Source organism: Daucus carota, chromosome 2 (genome assembly GCF_001625215.2).
Source record: "Daucus carota subsp. sativus chromosome 2, DH1 v3.0, whole genome shotgun sequence".
Lineage (NCBI taxonomy): Eukaryota > Viridiplantae > Streptophyta > Magnoliopsida > Apiales > Apiaceae > Daucus > Daucus carota.
Genome location: NC_030382.2, coordinates 48,332,118 through 48,352,889, shown reverse-complemented (window position 1 = coordinate 48,352,889; position 20,772 = coordinate 48,332,118). Strand labels below are relative to the sequence as shown.

Genomic DNA, 20,772 nt, shown 5'->3' with positions numbered 1-20,772 from the left:
TTGCAAGTAAAACTTAAAAGAGTGAGGTTTGCGTAGACCTTTCTTTTCACGAGGAACTCGTGGAAACTTTTGATCAAGTTTTACATGATTGGAAAATCTATAGAAAGTGCAATAATGAATAAAAGAAATTACTTGCGCGAAGCTAATCAGTAATCAAGTTACAAGGTACATTGAATCGGAAAAGGAGCCTCTTAGAGTTATTCAATTTTAAGCTGAAAATGTATGTGTGTGTAATAAGTGGGTTAAAATAAAATATAAGTCGAAAGCTGATTTAAAGTTAGAAGTTAATTTGAGGTATTTTTTTCAGTAACTTAATTGGTATTTTTATCTTTATATTTTTAATAACTTTTATGTCTTTAATAAGTTAAAATTATCCGAACTGACATTTTAAACTCTCAGCTCATCACATAAGTCACATTAAGTTATAATTTTAGTCCAACGGTCTTAATGTTAGATGAAGTACAAAAAGCAACTCAGGAATTCCATATAAAAGCTTGCAAGTATAACAATTGTCCTAACTTAAAATCTTCCATATAAAAGCTTGCAAGTATAACAATTGTCCTAACTTAAAATCGTACCCTGTGGAGCACGGTTGGATAGCTCAATGGTTAAGAGCTCATCCTTAGACGTCCCAGGTACTGGTTTCGATCCTGACTCACCCCGAGAATATCTTAGAACAGATACTCATTTGTAAGGCTATAAGTCACGTTTCTCAAAAAAAAATAAAAATCGTACCCTGTGCATATATATTTGTTGCCGGTGCCTGCACCCGGCGAAAAAGACAACCGAAGGTTCATCAAAATTTACACAGATGCGAAAATATTTTTTACAATAATACGTAATGTAAGTTGACGTCCTCATTTTTACGGTGCATGAATCTGTTTATTAGTTAAGTAATTGGAGTAGGGATCAAGTCCCATCACCTTTCTCCGTTTATATATTCAAGAATTGCCCTTCTATAATGCGTCCGATCACTCGTCATTCTATACAGAACTCCCGTTGAAAGTGCGTTATTCGAATTTGTATATGTACTAGGCAGCAAATTCGAATTTACAACTCGATTTATATCATGTATATAGTAAATACCCGATCACAAAACCTGTGTACGAACGAGATGGAGAGGAAATTACGCCGACTTATTTTTATATATCGTATCATCAAATAATTATCAAGTTGTAATAAGCGATTCTATTGACCTTAACAAGTGTGGGCGGCGGATATGCAAATCTTCGTCAACGGTGTTGTGTTTTCAATTCTTCTCCCATGTCGTCTAACTCTAATCTAATACTCCTATAATTAGGTGTAATTAATTCATTATAGTAGTGATTAATTAAATGCTACCTCCTTGAGGGATTAGTTTACTAAGTGAAGTTTAATAATTTAATCCCCGAGGATCACGGCAAATCTCCTTTATGCCTACCTTCCACCGCCCAAACGCGTCTTTTATTTTGGTAACAATAATTATCAAGTGCTAGATTACAATAAAAAAAGATGAGTACTATCAACTCATGTGTGAACATATTTGTATGTTTCAGATATTAGAGACACTAATTCAGTTTGTTAATTATGTACACAAATTTAAGCACCCCTTCGCTGTCACTTCTCAACTAGACATTTCTTTGTTTCGAATTCGATGGTAAAATTCTACGTTTCTTTTATCAATCAATATAACGTGTTGTCATATTCTTGGCTATCAGGAGAGGGAGATCGAGATCGGAACATATATGACATGGGAGTTGATGAGTTGTTACATGGATTTTGGAGAATATATATATCGTTTGTTCATACTTTGTAGTAAACTTGGTTATAAAAACTTTTTGTCGTGATTTGAAATTTAATTAAATAAAAAATAGACTTAGGTCACAACTCTATCCATTATTATTATGATATTGTTTATTTTTTACTGTAATTTGTTTTCATTATATTTATTTTACTAAGATGTTCAAAATATTTAACTACATTTAAACTGAGAGTATCACACACCACACAACTATAACTTAAGATATTGAATTAATTTTTTAATTATTGATTTTGATAATCAATCCTGCTAACACTGTGTCAAATATAGTACTCCGTTTATCCCTCTCATTTTTTTACGGTTAATATTTTGGGATGTCCCTCTCATTTCCTTACGTTACTATAAATAGTAAGTTTTTCTCATCATTACACCCACTATTTACCCCTACTATCTCATATTTAACAATAAAATGTAAACAATTGAGGGGGACGGAGGGAGTATCTATATTTGGTATAATATAAAAAAAAACAATTGTTCAAACTTCAATGACAAGTGCTCTTAACTAATTACAAGCGAATTTTTACTGAAGAGGTAAAAATATTGAAATAATTATCTGAAACATTTACTTTTCCTAATATAAATGATATGACTTTATTTAAATATTCATGCAAAATCTCATATCAATTTTTTAGTAATAGAAATTATTGTGACAGACTATTGCCGATTGGTAGCAATAGTTTACAAGTACCTCCTTTTCCTTGGGTATATAAACACACACACGTAGTGATGTTGGGATTAAGCTAAGAAACTTCAAACTAGTAGTACTATTATTTCTAATTCACAAATATTTACAAATATGGGTTTACAAAACGAGCTAACCAACGTCTCATCGGAATCACTTCCAATCCTTGTTGTTATTCTCATCGCCAACTGCGTAAGTTATCTTCGCTCTCTTTCCTCCGCTATCCTACACTCTTTTTCTCCTCCCCATTTTCATTCAAGCCACGAGGTGGTGCATGATAATAATAATGCACTCAACCCGATCGGTTCGCGCTTAGCCGGTCTAATAGTCCTGGCCGAGCAGCTCAATATCAACCGCCTTTTTTCTTACACGTATAGTACTAATACTAAAGATGAAGGGGTCTCCGGTTCGGATTGTATTGTGTGCTTGAACCGGTTTAGTGAAGGTGATCATGTGCGCAAGTTAGCGTGCTGCCACGTGTTTCATAAAGAGTGCTTTGATGGGTGGTTGGATCATCTTAACTTCAACTGCCCGCTGTGTAGAGCGCCGTTAAAGGTTTCCGATGAGCGCGTGGGTATGAAAGAGCGGCGCGTGACCGAGGATCTCTTAAACTGGTTCGCTTTGACTTGAAGCTTACTTGATGAGTTTTTGTACATGTAAAGTTAGTCTTTGTAATTGTAGCCTTTACTTGTCGTCTTTTTACTCGAGAGTGAAGGGTAGTTTGTACATTTACAGCGCTTTTTTTTTTTTCCTTTTAGGACGGTAACTAAACGACTTCACTTCTAGTTTGTAAAATTCTATATCTCTGCCGAGTTTTCTAGCTTGTATATTGCCCAGCTCTTTTTATCTGGTGTAAATTACATTATATGGTTTAATCTTGTTTTAAACTTTAATTCAACCTTTTTATATTTTGGCGAGAACGGAAAATATAAATATACAGTTATAAAATATATAGCAAGTAGGTGTCTAGATGAGGAATTTAATGTTCTGTTTGGTTAGGTTAGGACGAATGGATGAAATAAAATAAAATGAATGAAAAATCAATATGAAATGATGCGTAGAAAGTAAATATGAAAACTAAATGATTGAATATAAATTATTTATGATGCGATTTGATTGGAAATGGGACGATAGGAAATGAAATATTTATTCCTGATCCTGACAGGAGGGTTAAAATTATAAAAACAGAATATGAAAAAAATAATACTATTTCAAATATTTAATTATACTAGCCTTAAACCCGTGCAAAGCACGGCCGACTATATATTTGTATATTTATTATTTATAATTTAAATTTTAATATTATTTTATTAGTGTTTTAGTATTAATGAATTAAAATTTTATTAAATTATATTAATTGGCTGATTATATTCACTCTTAAAAATTTAATTAATTATCAATTGGTTGATTAATGACAAAGTGTTTGTAATTTGAACAGTATGAAACTGTTTAATGATGTAAGGGGAACAGAACTCTACTTGTTGCAGACGTGTAGTTATAAAGGAAAATGACCAAACCAAAAATTTGGACGACTACAAATTATACCTATGTTGGCTTATTATATTATAGTATAGATTACAATTCAAATTTCATTTCTTTCGACCAATTATCATACACTACACCTGTCAAACACAACTTGAGAATCGATAAAAACTTAAAAGGAGTCAGAACTGTTAACTATACATAGCAAACAGTTGGTGTCGTGTACTTTCGTGTTTTTGTGTACTGAACTCTAAACCTGAACCCGAACTGTTTCAGTTTCGTGTACATGTTCTGGAACACGTACACGAACCGAATTATTTCGTGTCAACACGAACCGTACACGTTAAGTACACGAAAAATTTCGTGTACCTTCCATGTACCACGAACAGTCCGTGTAAAATGTACACGAAATACACATTTGTACACGGATTTCACAATAAATCTATTATTTTTACAATTTTTCTATGACAAACAATAGATTAGACATATAATAAATTCATAAGATAACAGAATTGAAATAACAGAACTAAAATTGATTAAAGAATATATATAAATAAGTATAATATATTTTTTTAATTTATATTTATTTATTTAGTTCGTGTACTTATATCAAAAACCGAACCCGACACTAATAGTAACATGTACTTTTCGTATTCATGTACTTTCGTGTACAAAATATTGAAAACCAAATCCAAACTTTTCGTATCGTGTTCGTGTCGTGTACCAAATTGTCAGGTCTACTGTTAACCATGCAGCGGTGTTTGAGTAGGTTTTCTGAATTCTGATGAACTGGGCTCGGGCTGGGTACCTGAAGCCTTTAGCGGTTAGTCCGGTGAGGTCAAATCCATGATTACCTATAGAATTTAGCTTTTATCCACTGATGGTCAGTTATGGATTTCGACTCCAACTCATCTCGAGAATATCGAACATTTCCAAAGATGTTTTTTAAATTTGTTAGTTATAATGGTTATGTAAATTGTTTATACAAGTTTTTTGCTAACACTTGAGAAAAACACTCCAATGGGATTATGTATAATTATGTCAAATTAAAAATATACATAATAGCTTTCCTAGTTCAACAAATCTATTGAATCAAACATAATTATCTATATTTCTTTTGCTAAAAGGTGATGGTTGGAGAGTATTTTTTTTACATATCATCTAAAAGTGCCACTCAGATGACACATAGATATTTTACCTAACAGGTCTTAGCCCTTAGAGATGCTCTAAATCAAATTAGTCAAAACAATATATAAATAAATGAGTCAAATATGAGTTTGTTTATGAATAATTCGAGCAATATGAGTACATGATATTTATATATAAACCACGTATATATAACTATCAATCTATCATATATTTTGTATTTATACGTTTATTCTTGTCCTATGTTTATTTCATTTTTATATCAATTTTTCAATAAAAATAATTTGAAATATTATTCTAAAATATTTTAATTTACTATAATATTTCTAAATCTATCAACATTTGAGTTGAATATGTAATCTCGGGATAAATTCATTTATTAATCGAATGAATTTTGTTTTCAACATCATATTACTTTACTCATCTGCATTCAATACATATTTATACATATTTTTTAATATTTACTTCTTTTTTTTTTTTGACGAAATGCAAGATTTTATTAAATCAAATCATTCTGAATACATTTTTTGACATTGATCGGAACAGAAATCCAATCAAAAATACGATCAGGATACATATGTGACCCACGTGCTAATTCGTGAGCTGACATATTCGCAGACCGTTTTACAAACTGCAACTTCAAGTTGTTAATATCAGAAACCAATTTTCTACACTCCTCTATTACCTGCCCTACCCTTGATCTCATGGGAGCAGCACTACGGATCATTTGAATTACCACCAAACAGTCAGATTCAACAGTAACTGATCTCCCCCGCATTTCTTTGGCCCAACTTAATGCTTCCTTAACCGCCATTGCCTCAGCCAAACTTGGATTTATCACTGCTGGAAAGCTTCTGGTACGAGCTAAAAGAAGATGTCCGTGATGGTCTCTAGCAATAAGACCTATACCTGACTGGCCCTGGTCCTGAAACACTGCTGCGTCTGCTGATATCTTTACTTCATTTAATTGTGGCTTTACCCAAAGAATTGCACCATCACCTGGAAATGAAGGTTGAAGTGATGGTCCTGAAGACCTACTTTGAGCTGCTGTCCACTGTGAAAGATATTCCCACGCCTTGGCAACAATTTTCAGATCTTTCCACCTTTTATTGGGGCCGTTTGGGTTAGCTTAAAAGAAGTGACTTCTTGCTTATAGTAAAGAAGTGGAGTAGAAGTGAGAAGTAAATAAGTTAATAAAATGTTTGGAAAAGAAGCAGAAGCCGTGAGAGAGAAGCTAGCATTCTCAGCTTCTTAAAAGTGCTTTTACTTCTTTACACAAACGGGTCAAGAGAAGCAGAAGCCAGAAGCAGCTTCTGCTTCTCTCAACCAAACAGGCACATTATTCCATACTAAATCATTTCTGGCTCTCCAAATCGACCAACACAGCGTTACAACTTTTGCAATGTTACCTTTGTCCTGTCCTTCCATTCTGTCCTTCAACCATGATGAGAAATCCATGTTCACATTTCCTCCAATGTTACGATCAACACACTTCCAACAATTAGCTGCCACCCTACACTGAACCAAAGCATGTAATATTGACTCATCCCCCTCATTGCAGACTGGGCAGATACTGTTAATTTGAACGTGTTTAGACTGCAATTGAACCTTTGTAGGAAGAGCAGAATTAATCGCCCTCCAAACAAAATTAAGCACTTTAGGAGGAGCTGGAACTTTCCATAATCTTTTCCAGAAATCACCATCGAGACTCTGCTCCCAGTACCCTTTCTGTTTTTGTAACATTTTATAAGCACTTTTAACTGAGAATTGGCCTGAAGCTTCCAATTTCCAACTCAACACATCAGTGTCCAAGTCTTGCTCTACCACTGTATTAAAAATACAATCACGATCTCTCTCTTCAAATATATCACTGATGAGATCCAAATCCCAATTAGTAAAGCAGAAGTTGCTTATTGTTAATTTAACAAGGTTGTTTCCGGAAAGCAGAAGTTGCTTATGTCAAGAATGCTAGTCTTTTTTAAAAGTTGAGAACGCTAATTTTTCTCCCGAGCTTCAAATTTAAATCCAAACATTTTATTAATTTATTTACTTTCCATTTTTATGTCATTTATTTAATTTAAGTAAAAAATTAGATGTATGCATGCAAACAAGTTACACAATATAATTCCTAAGATGTGTGTTTTTTACGCAATGTGATAATTAAAAAGGGACTTATTATTATTATTATTATTTATTATTTATGTGAGAGTAATAAATCCGATTCAAGCCCACCTAATGAGAATTAGGCAGAGTTCATAGTTACCTAATGAGAATTAGGCACAGTTCATAGTTCATACAACACGGATATGATAACGATTAACGGCTGCCCAATAGGCTTACTAACGAAAGCAAAGGTTTAATCTAAACTCAAATGTCATTTGTCAGATCAAAGAGAACAAACCCTACCTACAAGTCTTTCGTTGCCATGTTTTGTAACAGAAGTAGGATTTCAAGTTATCACATCTTATCAATATGTAATTTCAGTGATTAATCATGTGTATGCTCATATATCATCAAATACATATATGAGTGTGCAACTTAATAGAAAGATGTGAAAACAAGGTTAATAATATTACATCCAAAAAAGATAAGAACGAAAGAGCCAATCTTAGATCTGGAAGAAAAAGGAAGGCTAAGAAAAAAGGGGAAGGGGAGGAAGTAGATGAAATCAATGGGATGGGTGGAATAGGAAAGAAGATGATAACGTTTGTAACTTCCCTTCCTGATTCACAGAAATTATTAGTACAAACTTATTCTTTCCCTATCACACCATCCAATCGACTTCATCCAGATCTACCTCTTCCCACTTATTCATCTCTCTGTCTCTCTCTCTCTCGTTCTAATTATAGATATAGATATGTAAAAACTGTGTAGAGGTGTATTGCAGAAGCGAGTAGATGAGATCTGCACAAGTTTCTGGTCTTTTGCATCTAATCTGGGTGAGGAAAGCTTGAAGTTCTACCAAACCTGACCTATCGCTAGCAATATATACACCCAGATGTGAAGTGGGCTCAGGGGCTTCAGCCCACCATGAGTCATAATATTATAAATTTTTTTGTTATTTTTTTTTTTTTATTTTTACTCATTAAAATTAAAGTGAACCCATCTGTTTTTATATTGAACTGAGCCCATTAACTAAACTATACAAGACTTGGACTTGGTGAAGTCAATAAATTAAGAAAAAATTGCTTATGAGAATATTATTATGTATTTGAAAATTTTAAACTCTTTATATATTAATCAAGCCCCTAATTAATAAAATTCTGGTCCGCCTAGTACACCATTACAAATTTATTCCCGCAGCAACAACAGTTTAAGGGTCGGTAACTAAATTATTTGTTCCGACAACTGATAACTTAACATAACCACGTGGTAAACACTTTGTGTATAAACCAAAACTAAATGTATCTGCCTCATTTTTTCCCATTCAATCTCTTTTTTTTTCCACCAGTTCAATCAAAATTGTCATCAAGCTATTAATATAATCTTACAGCAATGCTACGACACAATTATTGATATCCTTCAGGAGCAATATCATAACAAAATACACATAAATTGCATGACTTGGTAACTGAGAAAACCTATCATACATCAAGAGTTATGCATCAACTTCCAGCTACGCAGAAACATTAGTACAATTGTACATGTTTCATAACTTCTTGTAAAACGTAGTATAAAAATATGGATAAATCTATCCATATCCGGGACATTCCACAGGATTAAAATGAAATATTTAGTGACCACTGAAAGCTGGAATATGCTTAATTGCTTATATCACTATTGCTATACACCCGCAATAGGATTACAGTACTTAAACATGTATATCATCAACCTTAGCAGCTCCAGATTTGGTCCTCATATTACTCGCTCTGAACTACAGTTTCACTTTAATCATATAGATAGAGATAATGTGAATCATAAACAAGCATTTTGTTTTTAACCAATCAAAGTCTTCCTCTTTCTTTTTTGCCTAAGCAACACTTATTGTAAGATGTTCATATTCGCAGTACCAATTATTTCAGCCTCTTTGCACTGACCTCATAGAGTCTTAGACTGATGCGCTATGAGTTTCTCCTGGTCAGTTAGGGAATGGCGGAAGTGGCAACGATGACCATAGGGGCACGGTTCGCCATTGAGGACCATAAAGCACACCTCAGTCTTGTAACGGGGATGGCGAAGGACTGGACGGAGTTCCTCAATGCCATGAGCAAACTGACAGTTACTTCCGTATGGGCATGCTCCAGTCTGCTGCCATTTATTGCAAAGCTCTGTTTTTGTCACTCCTTGATTGTACACTTGTAATTCAAGTGGCTTCTCCTCTCTTCTCCCTCCACGAACATAAACCCTTTGCTGCATCATTATATATCCATCATCAATCAGTTATTGCAACATACTCGCAACTCAATGGTAATTTAAGCAGATAGTAACAGTAACCACACCTTCTTTGTTAAGGAATTAATTCACAAAAAGCATTAACCTGTCGGATGGGATGAACCTCTAAACAAATTATCAGAGGTAAGCGTATGAGCCCAACTTATCTCCTACTTGCTTATTTCAACAGTATTTTGAAACCAAGAAATTAGAGACATGCTATTTTTAAGTAAAAGATTCTAGTTCAGTATCACAAAGAAGTATCCTGTATTGTGCAATTTGCTAATGGCTGCAATATATTGTTGCTCCAAGATTACAATTCAGTGATAACTCAAGTAATTGCTAAAAGAACCAGCACATTTTCTGTTTAGGGATGATTCACGACTGTAGGATGGGATTAATCTATAATCAGATTATCATGATTTTTTAACAAAAAGGTGCCTGTGAGATTAACATATATCCTACTTCTGCATCTCATCACAAGTTTAAAATATATAAAACAATCCCTATAAACTCTGCTTTCTATCCAACTCATCTATATTAAAACAAGCAGGCCTCACTTGTGTAATTTGTTAGAGCATCCAAAATTTACCAGAGCTAAATTACACAACTCAGTGATATCTATTAAGATTGTTATAAATTACTCTTACTCCAGCATAACAAGGGGCACTATTCCATCAAGTACTATCCACAAACCTATTCAGATTTTGTTAATAGTGAAATATGTTATCTAAAGTAGGTAATTAGAATGTCAAGAAATTTATTACCGCTGCTTTCACCGGTTTAATCCGGTTTGGCACATGAACTTGACCACCTCCCCTGCTACTGCTCCCAACATCCTGCACCGTCTTCAAATAACCATTAGACCTGACCGAAATACTTTTTGGCAGCGAAACTCTATTCACATCCAGATTCTCACTGTTATCAGGCTCTTGATTCCTTGCCACCTGCTTTTCAGCCATACCACCAATATTTATACGTCCGAAACCATCAATAAGTGAACTGGAGGGGTAAGCAGCAGGCTCAGGCGCTGCACTGACATACTCATGAACCGGAGCAACCCGAGAATTCTGGAGAGTAGAAGACGATTGGAGCATCAACAGATTGTTGAATTGCTTGTTCAGTTCATTGTTAGCAATCTGGAGATTAATGTTCTCTTGACGGAGAGCTTCTGCTTCTTTAGTCGTCTCACAAAGGCGAGAGAGGCACCAACTCTTCTGCTTTTTTAAGTCCTCCTGCTGATCTGTGAACAAGTATGGAGGCGGATAACTGTAATCAATGGAACCAGGTGAGTACGGTGAGAATTGAACGTGTGAACTGAGATTTGGATAAAGTGAGGGGTAATCGTAGCTGTCTGATTGACAGAAATATGGAGAACAGAGTGATGGATGATCGTGAAATCTGCAGTGGCTTGCTGGCTTTTCTTTCTGCATCTTGATTCTGCAAAAAATAGCAAAGTAACTGTTTACATGATACGATATTCATCAAATTTCTGCACCTAGAACAAAATTCAAGCATTTATGAATGTATATACTCTATACATCACTCATCGAATTATAAACATCACACACTATATCAGATCTCTGCAACTACTACGAGACTCAAGCAACTGTAGCGTGTATGTAAACTATATGCATATCAATAATCAAATAATAAACATCATATTCATCGAATCTCTGCAGAGTATAGAGTACAGAATTTAAGAAGGTGCAGCATGTATATTCTCTATATAATTCACTATTCACGTAACCAAGAATGAAAAAGTATCTATCGAGCAATCACTTACAGGAAATGTCACACAAACAATAATTTTAATCATGTGTTCGGCAGCATTTGTTTGTTAATAGCAGGAATGCATGAATAAATTAAATTTGAATTAGAATTAATACTTGAATATCAAGCTGCCTAAAGGAACAAATAATATATCCACAGGAGTAAAAACAAAACAGATACGACGAAAAATAGAACTTCGAAATAAAAACGATCATCCTTTGCTTAAATCATAAGAAAATAAGCTCGATCAGATGAAAACTATATATTAAATTGCATAATCAGAGAAGAACATTATACACTATTCATCAAATCTCTGCAACTAGTACGGAGTTCAAGCGACAGAAGCGTATCTATAATCTATATAATTCACTAATCATACCGTGGAGGATGGTAATCGAGAAAGTAATGATCAATCAATCACTTACTTAAACGTTAAATCATAACTACACTCAATTGTGTGTAGTGTGTCGTAATTAGTTATTTTTGTTCTTTTATAACACGACTTGATGGAAATCAATTTCGAATCAAATCTAATACTTGAATAACAGATTCATGGACGAACAAATTAATCTACGCAGGAGATGAACAACTACACAAACACGAAAGCTTCATAAGGAAATAGATCAATTTGTAGCTTTAATCACACAATAAACAAGTTCAATCAAATGAATACTGATCATCAAATTGCTTAATTAAAGAAAAATTATGCAGATAAATAAGTGCAACCGAATTATCTGAAGTCAATGATCGGTGGCGCACTGCAGTATCTTAGTTCAACCTAGCTTTTAGATATTCAGAGAGAGATGGAGAGAGAGGGGGGGGGGGGGGGGGGGGGGGGGGAGCCGGGGTTAGAGAGAAAAAGTGATGGAAGAAATGTACAGAAACATGCTTCTAGCTAGGGTTTATACTTGCGAATTGCAGGCACTCGAGTATACTTCTGTGTGTGTATATGTATATAACACGCAACTGTAAGTGAAACGGGATATCGTTACTATAATTTCCCTTGCGATTAATTTGGTAGACCAGCTTATGCTTGTGTTTAAGAGGGTAATTTTGTCTGGATAAATTAGCTTGCTTTGCAAGTGTTTGGGGATGTAAATAATTTCGAAAAGATGATTTTCGTGCCTTAGATTGGATGGTGGGACCCCAAGCTAGAGTTTTATTGTCCGTTAATTTCAAGTGGTTTTGGCGGTAAATGTATCCGACGCTTGGATTGGCTCAGTGATGGTAATGGAAGTTTTAAATGAAAGGAAAATTTTAATTAAAGCAATTATGCAGTAACAGAAACTTTTGTATTATCAACACAAAAAAATTAACTTGGTAATAGTTTGCTATATTAATCATAGTTGCAACAAAGGAGCAGTGATGGATATATATACTCTATATTTCACTCATCAAATTACGAACACCATACACTATATCAGATATCTGCAACTACTACGAGACTCAAGCAACTGTAGCGTATATGTAAACTATATGTATATAAATAATCAAATAATAAACATCATATTTCATCAAATCTCTGCAACTACTACAGAACACAGAATTTAAAAGGGTGCAGCATGTATATACTCTATATAATTCACTAATCACATTACCAACCAAGAATGATATCACTTACAGAAATTGTCACACAAACAATATTTCTAATCAAGTGTTAGCCGGAATTTGTTTGTTAATAGCAAGAATTCATAAAGAAATTAAATTAGAATTAATACTTGAATATCAAGCTGCCTAAAGGAACAAATAATATCCTTAGGAGTAAAAACAAAACAGCTATGAGGAATGAATGGAACCTCGAAATAAAAAGGATCATTCTCTGTTTAAATCATAGGAAAATAAGCTCGATCAGATGAAAACTATATATTAAATTGCATAATCAGAGAAGAACATTGAACATTATACACTATACATCAAATCTCTGCAACTATTACGAAATTCAAGCAACAGAAGCGTATCTATAATCTATATAATTCACTAATCATGTCATGGAGTATGATAATCGAGAAAGTAATGATCAATCAATTACTTACAGGAAACGTTAAATCATAAGCACACTCAATTGTGCGAGTGTATCGTAATTAGTTATTTTTGTTCGTTTATAACACGACCTGATGGAAATCAAGTTCGAAACAAATAATACTCGAATAACAGGTTCATGTACGAACAAATTAATCTACGCAGGAAATGAACAACAAAACAAACACGAAAGCTTCATAAGGAAATAGATCAATTTGTAGCTTTAATCACAATAAACAAGCTCAATCAAATGAATAATGATCATCAAATTTCTTAATTAGAGAAGAATTATGTACATAAATGAGAGTGCAATCGAATTACCTGAAGCCGATGATCGATGGCGCGCTGTAGTATCTTAGTTCAACCTAGCTTGTAGATGTTCAGAGATAGATGGAGAGAGAGTGTGTGTGTGTGAGAGAGAGAGAGAGGGGGGGGAGACGGAGAGGGAGAGAGAGAGAGAGAGAGAGTTGAGGGAGGGGGAGACAGGGTTAGAGAGAGAAAGTGATGGAAGAAATGTACAGAAACATGCTTCTAGCTAGGGTTTATACTTGCAAATTGCAGGCACTCGAGTATACTTCTGTGTGTGTGTATATGTATGTAACGCGCAACTGTAAGTGAAACGGAATTTCGTTACTAGAATTGCCCTTGCGATTAATTTGCTAGACTAGCTCATGCTTGTGTTTACGAGGGTAATTTCGTCTAGATAAAATAGCTTGCTTGCGAGTGTTGGGAATGTAAATAATTTCGAAAGGATGATTTTCGTGCGTTAGATTGGACGGGAGGACCATGCTAAAGTTTTATCGTCCGTCAGATTTCAAGTGGTTTTGGCGGGAAATGTATCCGACGCTTGGATCGGCTTAGTGATGGTAATGGAAGTTCTAAATAAAAGGAAAATTTTGGCAAAAAAAAAAAAGGAAAATTTTGTTTCTATTAAAAAGGAAAATTTAATTTGAAGGAAAATTTTAGTTAAGGTAATTATGTAGTAACAGAAACTTTTGTATTGTCAACACAAAAAAATAATTAATTTGGTAACAGTTTGCATCATTCTCATAGTTACAGCAAAGGAGCATTGATGGAATAACAAAAAGACAATCACTAGATCTAGCTATGTACTGGCTAATTTAACACTATGACAATATGTAACACAGAAGCAAAACTTGAAAGTGGATCGCTTCAGTATTACTACTAGTAGTTAACCATTTTTATAGATCTTCACTAAAACCATACCTATAATCTGTTTGGTGTTAGTTAGCACTTACCACTTGTCTCATGATTTCATATTTGTTAGATATGTTAATTCATCACCTTTCACATGTCTATTTATGAAAGCAACAATTTACATCACCTGCTTTTAAAACATTATCACAAGCACTAATATTGTTTGTTTTAATGCTATTCTATAATAATTTGAGAAGAAAATGCTACATGAAATGACAAAAATGTTGGTCCCTGAACTTGTATTTCAAAAGTAAAGGATTTTATCCTCGTACACTTCTTTAGAAATACGCAGTCTGTCAATGTCAATGTGCGATTGAAAGCCAAAAATGAGCAGCTGGTTGAGCATTCAATATGCCTGAAAATGAGCAGCAACAGAGAGATTGCTGGGGTGCAAAAGACAGGTACAAAGTCTAACCAAGTTTGCCAACACCTCCAACTTATCTGTGAGACAGAATTCAAATGTCACCGAGACTCCCACACAAGGAAAAAAAAAAACCAAAAAAAAGTCACCAAGACTATACTTTAAAATATAATTTTATATGATACCTTACATGGTCTACTTAAGAGTATCTATTTGACAATTGTCCAATACAGTAAGCTACGTGACGATATCTTTTTTCTCTCGTTTTGAGAGTCGACTCCCGTATTAGGGTTTCAGCCGTAACTTCTCCGCCTCCCAGATCTTCATCTTCTCATCAATTAACCTCTTCGTTCTCTCATCCCCTCTATTATTTTACTAGTTTTTCAATAAAACCAAGATCTAATCTTGTTTGAGTACCTTGTTATCAAGGTTGTGTGCCCATTGTTTTGGGATGTCAGTGTGTGCCCATCTTTTTGGGATGTCAGTTTGTTATGTTTTCGTATTTTTATGTGTCTTGATGTGTCGTTCAATTATCAATCTGAAAAGGATTTATACGGTATTTTGGGAGATCGGTAAGACTCGCATCGATTTCGGAACGATGGTGGATACCGCAAGAGCTCACCTTTCACAACAAATAATTGTTCATGTTTTGGGGACGTTTGGTGCTCCAGGATCAGTTGATTTGACTGATAGTTCTGAACATTGGGCTACAGATGATGCTTACGTGAAGGTCAATTGCGAGACTACTAGTTTCATAACTGATGTAGGTTGGATTGCTCGAGATATTGTTGTAACACTTTTTAGATCAAAGAATATGAATATTCTATTTGTTAAGCGATCTGAAAACAAAACGACTATTTGTTTAGTTCGTTTTTTGTTTCACAATCAGATTGTAGTTGACAGTTCGGGGGTTTGTCCCGGCTGGGTTTACGATTCATATTAATAAATCCTTTGTTTGTCAAAAAAAAAAAAAAAAAGAGTATCTATTTGTCTACAAGTGTTAGACTCAACAACACAATCAGAACTATGTATTATTTCACTTGCTCAGTGTCCAATTATCCAGAACGGGTTTCTAACGGTGAGATGAAGAGTCCGGGTCTTATACCAAAACTTATCCGGTACTTAGTTATAAATAGTCAGAAGCCTATATTATGTCGACATATACATGTTCATGCATGTTACTTGTAAATGCAACACCAACATTCATTAAGCAAACAATGCATTTGATAATGGCAAATAAAACAGGATGCATTTTAGTAAAGGAGTTCATTAGTGACTTGCTAAAATGAATGAGAAACTAATGAAGTCTACATTATTGTCAAAATAGTCAACAAATACTGAATGTTATCTTGTAACTGATTCGGTGATAAGATGAAATGCCCGGATTTGACTTCATGCCCTTTTGGGCTAAATAAGGAAGGATCCTTAATTCATTTTATTCTCAAAAGATATAACCAGGGAAAAGAGATTACAAGAATAAATAATAACAGCCAGCAGTAAAGGATAAACATATAACAGAGCATGAGACAGTTAACGTTACCTAGATCATCTTGCCTTCACATGCACCTCGAGGATGTCCTCATCTTCCATCCCAAGGTCTGCAGGGGTAGCTGTTGGGCTAATTTTATCACCATCAAAAGAGAAGGCTATTGTTTGTATGTCAAGCTTTAATTTGTCAGCATACATCTTGATAAGTTTTTCAAACTTATCATCCTGTATATACATGATGAAAATATAAATATAAAGATATAATAGATGCATCAACGTAGCAGTAATACATGCCTTTTATCTCACAATTCACTCGAGCAATAAAATACACCCTCTGTCCCGTTTTTCCTGTCCATTGACTAGCGTCCATCTATTATTCAATCATATTAAATGAACTACAAGTTACTACTAATGCGAATTATTTTTCGAATATAGTAACAAATTTAACATTTTATACTTATTAACTGTGTGTTTGGGACAAAAAAACTAAGAAAACAGGGAAAATATAAGCGGGCCAGAGGGAATAGCATATACCAACCGACAACTGCAAGCATGTTTTACAGGAACACACTATAGGCCATTTTTATTCAGTACGCAGACACTTTAAACTCAGAGACTTGAAGTCAATATCAGGTAATCACATCTTTCAGGTTAATAACATGTAAAAAAGCCGAGTCCTACCAAGACATGTCACTATAAGAAGGCAGGCAAGTCTATGATTGGAAAATTATATGTACCATATACACCCTAAAGTGCTTGACTTCATCTTTGTCCTGAATACCAATTACTATCTTAGCTCTTTCACTGGCAGGCTTCGGCTGGGGCTCCGCCGCGCAATCTGAAGAGATATGCAGTGAAGTGTCTGAATCCTTCTTAACAGGCTCGTCAACATTTTGCAGAATATCTTCAGCTGATTGAGCATAAGACAGAAGCTCCTGCTTCTTCAACCTATATACATAAACATTAAACCTCAGGTTAGAAAAATCTGGAGAAGAAATCTCTTCTAGGTTAGAACTGAATGTATCCTACAAAAAATTAAAGGTGAAACAAATATTATTGTCTCCAAAGTTATAAGAAAAGTGTAGTTCTGCTACAATAAGGAAACATAAAAGTATTAGTAGTATAATAAAGTAGAAAGTCAGATCCAGACTCTAAACCAGGTGCCCATGACGCCACAATGAGGTGCTAATACATGACTTCGAATTTGGTAATTATAATGCCTACTGGCCCTACTGAATGCAGAGAATGCCATAATAATATACAGTAAGAAGTGTGTGAACTACGATGTGCATACATATTTACAGGTATACAGAACTTTAAGGAGAAGTGCACTTGAAATAAAAAGTATCACAAAGATATTCATTTTCTTTGTGAAAAACTGTGGAAAAAAGTATCCTAAAGTCAACTACAGGTTCGGAATAAGGGAGTTGGTGAAAACATGGACACAATTATTTTCTTGCAAGGGTCTTGTACAAGTCTTTGTTGATGAATGAAACACACAACAGCATACACCTATCATCACCTCAAGTCTTTTGCTAGATTAGTCATGGAAATTTGATTATAACTTATCTATTTAGCAAAATACATTTAGGTGTAACACGTGCTATAATGTGTTACACTAGTGCCCACCCCGACCCGACTCAATCCGCCCCGGGCCCACTAGAGCCTCATTAAGACTCCGGACAGACCCTAGAGGGGCTCCAGACAAGCTCAAAAGTTAATACTTGACCCCAGCCCGTCCCACTAAGCCTCACCCCTGCGCAGTTCGGGGTCCATCCTCGGGGCCCACAAACCTCCCCATTCTCTTAAAAGCACCGGAAAACTAAGGGAAACTAGTCCTATATGACATCACCCACCCGGGTCCCACCCCGACCCCACTCAATCCACATCGGGCCCACTAAAGCCTTACTAAGGCTTCTGACAGGGCTTAGAGGGGCTCCGGACAAGCTCAAGAGTTAATACTTGACCCCACCCCATCCCATTAGGCCTCAATTTAGAACAACCTTAAAAGGAGAACACTTTAGAATCTATTATAGAATCTCATCTAAAACTTGAATTAAATTCTAATTTTAAACTAATTAACCTTTTATTATGTAGAACAATAATATCTAACATGTTCAATAATAAATATGGATTAAAAATAACATGATTCTATGTAAAATTAATCGTGCAAAAATATATAATTCTATTATGGATTCTGTTCTAGATTCCATTCTGGATTCTATAATATTTCATATTAATAATTTAGATGAGCTTAAATGTTCGATTCGGATATCAAGTTTAATCGGTGTTTAACTATATAATTATAATCTTAACAAATCATTTTTTTTTATGAAAAATGAAGTGTCATGACAATATTCTGTGTTTTTTTAAGTGTGTGTGTGTGTGTGTAGTGTGCTACATTTAAAAACGCACATGCTTCGCTTTGCTATTCGCGCTTAAGTTACAAGAGTCCCCTTATGCTTCACTGCGCTTTTTGCCTTTAATAACACTAGGTGCAGGGGTGTGCAATAGGAGAATACGAGAATTCGGGTTCTGGTGGATTCTAAAATATTAAAATATTAATTATATGTTTTATATATTATATATATTATAATTCAAGAGTTAGATATTGGTTAATCTAAATAATTATATTCATAAAGTCGTCATGTTTAATGATTAAAGACAATTAAAAGATATATATTAAACATAATTATTAAACTAACTCAATCATTTCAAAATGATATTAACAGTTAATACACAAAAAAAATCAATTAGTCAATCTAAGGGTCAAAGTCAAGAGACAATTAGTCATATATATAGACACATATACATACATCGTTGTACACATATACATACATATATATATAGACACATATACATACATCGCAGTGCACCACCTAAGTGCTGCACCCCTGCTTCCCAGCTTAAAAGTAAATTTGTGCTCAGCTTATTCATCTTTTAAATCAAAGATGAACTATCTTTACCAAATCTTGCTTCTAAATAAATCTCAACTAATTGCAGCCCTGCTTGTCCTTAAAGTAGATGGAGAGAATTCAAATTTTAAGAAACCTAATAGTGATATGTTCAAGCTTAATCTAAAAATTTGAAGCCAGACAATATATTTAACAAGTAGTAATAATGTGTTCAAAAGCAAACAAGAAAATTCAATAGATACATAAAAAGAACAAAGTCGGATTCGGATGCCCCCCATTCCTAAACATCCAATTCTAGACTAAGAAGTTACACATTGCCTTAGAATTAGCTAAAAGCTCCTGCCAATTGATGCTCAAGTTGATACTGTATTATATAGCTAATAGACGCCATTAATCATTAATCATACGCTCACTGTTTCTTCTTAATTGGCCAACAAAAAAATGGTTTCAATTTGATTAATGAATCAGTTTCCTCTTATCTGCCAAAATAACGTTGTTTCAACATGCATTAAATCGACAATTGAAACATAAACCATTTCGACAGATAATCCTCTTACAAAATTCAGATAATCCCCTTACAAAAATTATTAACCGAGTAAGAAAGATACCTAATAGCTTTAATAATAGAATCCTCTTCAAGCTTCTTTGTATCCATCGAGATTTTCACCGGAGAAGGCAACCAATCCTCCTCATCATCACAATCATCAATTTTTATAACTGCCTTACCAGCTAGATTATCAGCCTAATTCACAAAAGAAAAAAGAGAGTACACACATTAAACAACCATACAAATCAATCAAATGAGCAAAAATTAAGCTAGGCTATAGTAACATAAAAACAGCATTAAGCTACACCTAGAAACAATAGAACTTACATCCGACGACTTGTCTCCATCCGTGAACTTCTGTTTTTTAGGAGGAATTCGAACGCAATCATCGTCATCTAAAAATTCAATTCAATTCAATTTCAAACATTACATAAGTACACACGCGGAATCATATATATGTATATGGAAAATTAGAAACGAACCGTCTAAACAAACAAGATCAAGAGGCTGGACGCGGCTGTAATCAAACAGAGGCTCGAGTTCTTCGTTAGGATCTTCCTGTAAGATTAAATTGAGGAGAGATTATGATACATACATACATAGAAGTATAGATACAAATTAAAATTTGAAACCCTAGAGAAATTCAAATGAAGAAGAAGGGCGAGAACTACCATCGTTTCAAATAAGAATATTTCTGTGCTTCACTCTCGAATACAATTAGATGGGGTTTTAGCAGCTGAATGACGTATTGAATAAATTTTTTAATTCTTATTGTCCCGCCGAAACCCGATACGTCCCGGAGCCTTCAAAGGCACTGCTGGCGTGTAATGTACCAGCTGAATCGACTTTTGAATTACTTTGACCCTGGTTTGGGGTAAAATCAGGGGGTAAAATCGGAGGATTGAGGTGCTTTAGAGGTTTGACCACTAAAATAAGCTAATATTAATGTTTGGTATTTAACGGAATGAAACA

At 34.4% G+C, this 20,772-nt stretch overlaps 4 protein-coding genes across 4 annotated transcripts; 1 reads left to right on the top strand and 3 right to left on the bottom strand.

Moving 5' to 3' along the window:
- The first annotated feature begins 2,520 nt into the window (after positions 1-2,520).
- On the top strand, positions 2,521-3,373 carry LOC135150780 (E3 ubiquitin-protein ligase RHA2A-like). The gene has a single exon (XM_064087890.1). It carries the CDS (start codon positions 2,595-2,597, stop codon positions 3,108-3,110), a length of 516 nt encoding a protein of 171 aa, XP_063943960.1. The 5' UTR covers positions 2,521-2,594; the 3' UTR covers positions 3,111-3,373.
- A 2,215-nt stretch (positions 3,374-5,588) lies between these two features.
- On the bottom strand, positions 5,589-8,093 carry LOC108205898 (uncharacterized). The gene is made up of 2 exons (XM_017376019.2): positions 6,518-8,093; positions 5,589-6,211 (listed from the first exon to the last, which is right to left on the bottom strand). The coding sequence occupies exons 1-2, from the start codon at positions 6,550-6,552 to the stop codon at positions 5,608-5,610; spliced, it is 639 nt and encodes a 212-aa protein (XP_017231508.1). The 5' UTR covers positions 6,553-8,093; the 3' UTR covers positions 5,589-5,607.
- Positions 8,094-8,725: 632 nt separating this feature from the next.
- Positions 8,726-13,889, bottom strand: LOC108205897 (zinc finger CCCH domain-containing protein 15). Its single transcript, XM_017376018.2, has 3 exons — positions 13,593-13,889; positions 10,247-10,919; positions 8,726-9,458 (listed from the first exon to the last, which is right to left on the bottom strand). Exons 2-3 carry the CDS (start codon positions 10,910-10,912, stop codon positions 9,147-9,149), a joined length of 978 nt encoding a protein of 325 aa, XP_017231507.1. The 5' UTR covers positions 10,913-10,919; positions 13,593-13,889; the 3' UTR covers positions 8,726-9,146.
- A 759-nt stretch (positions 13,890-14,648) lies between these two features.
- On the bottom strand, positions 14,649-20,650 carry LOC108206493 (uncharacterized). The gene is made up of 7 exons (XM_017376814.2): positions 20,472-20,650; positions 20,283-20,358; positions 20,128-20,195; positions 19,862-19,995; positions 17,076-17,286; positions 16,391-16,563; positions 14,649-14,930 (listed from the first exon to the last, which is right to left on the bottom strand). Exons 1-6 carry the CDS (start codon positions 20,472-20,474, stop codon positions 16,396-16,398), a joined length of 660 nt encoding a protein of 219 aa, XP_017232303.1. The 5' UTR covers positions 20,475-20,650; the 3' UTR covers positions 14,649-14,930; positions 16,391-16,395.
- Between the last annotated feature and the right edge of the window lie 122 nt (positions 20,651-20,772).

Excerpts from the sequence above, each read along its gene's own strand:
- LOC108205897 (XM_017376018.2), bottom strand. The coding sequence starts at position 10,912 with ATGCAGAAAGAAAAGCCAGCAAGCCACTGCAGATTTCACGATCATCCA. Across the intron at positions 9,459-10,246 it reads TTAAACCGGTGAAAGCAGCG|CAAAGGGTTTATGTTCGTGG; the intron begins GTAATAAATTTC and ends ATAATGATGCAG.
- LOC135150780 (XM_064087890.1), top strand. The coding sequence starts at position 2,595 with ATGGGTTTACAAAACGAGCTAACCAACGTCTCATCGGAATCACTTCCA.
- LOC108205898 (XM_017376019.2), bottom strand. The coding sequence starts at position 6,552 with ATGGTTGAAGGACAGAATGGAAGGACAGGACAAAG. Across the intron at positions 6,212-6,517 it reads AATGGAAGGACAGGACAAAG|GTGGAAAGATCTGAAAATTG; the intron begins GTAACATTGCAA and ends CCCCAATAAAAG.
- LOC108206493 (XM_017376814.2), bottom strand. Across the intron at positions 19,996-20,127 it reads ATGGAGACAAGTCGTCGGAT|GCTGATAATCTAGCTGGTAA; the intron begins GTAAGTTCTATT and ends TTTGTGAATTAG. Across the intron at positions 16,564-17,075 it reads AGCACTTTAGGGTGTATATG|GATGATAAGTTTGAAAAACT; the intron begins GTACATATAATT and ends ATGTATATACAG.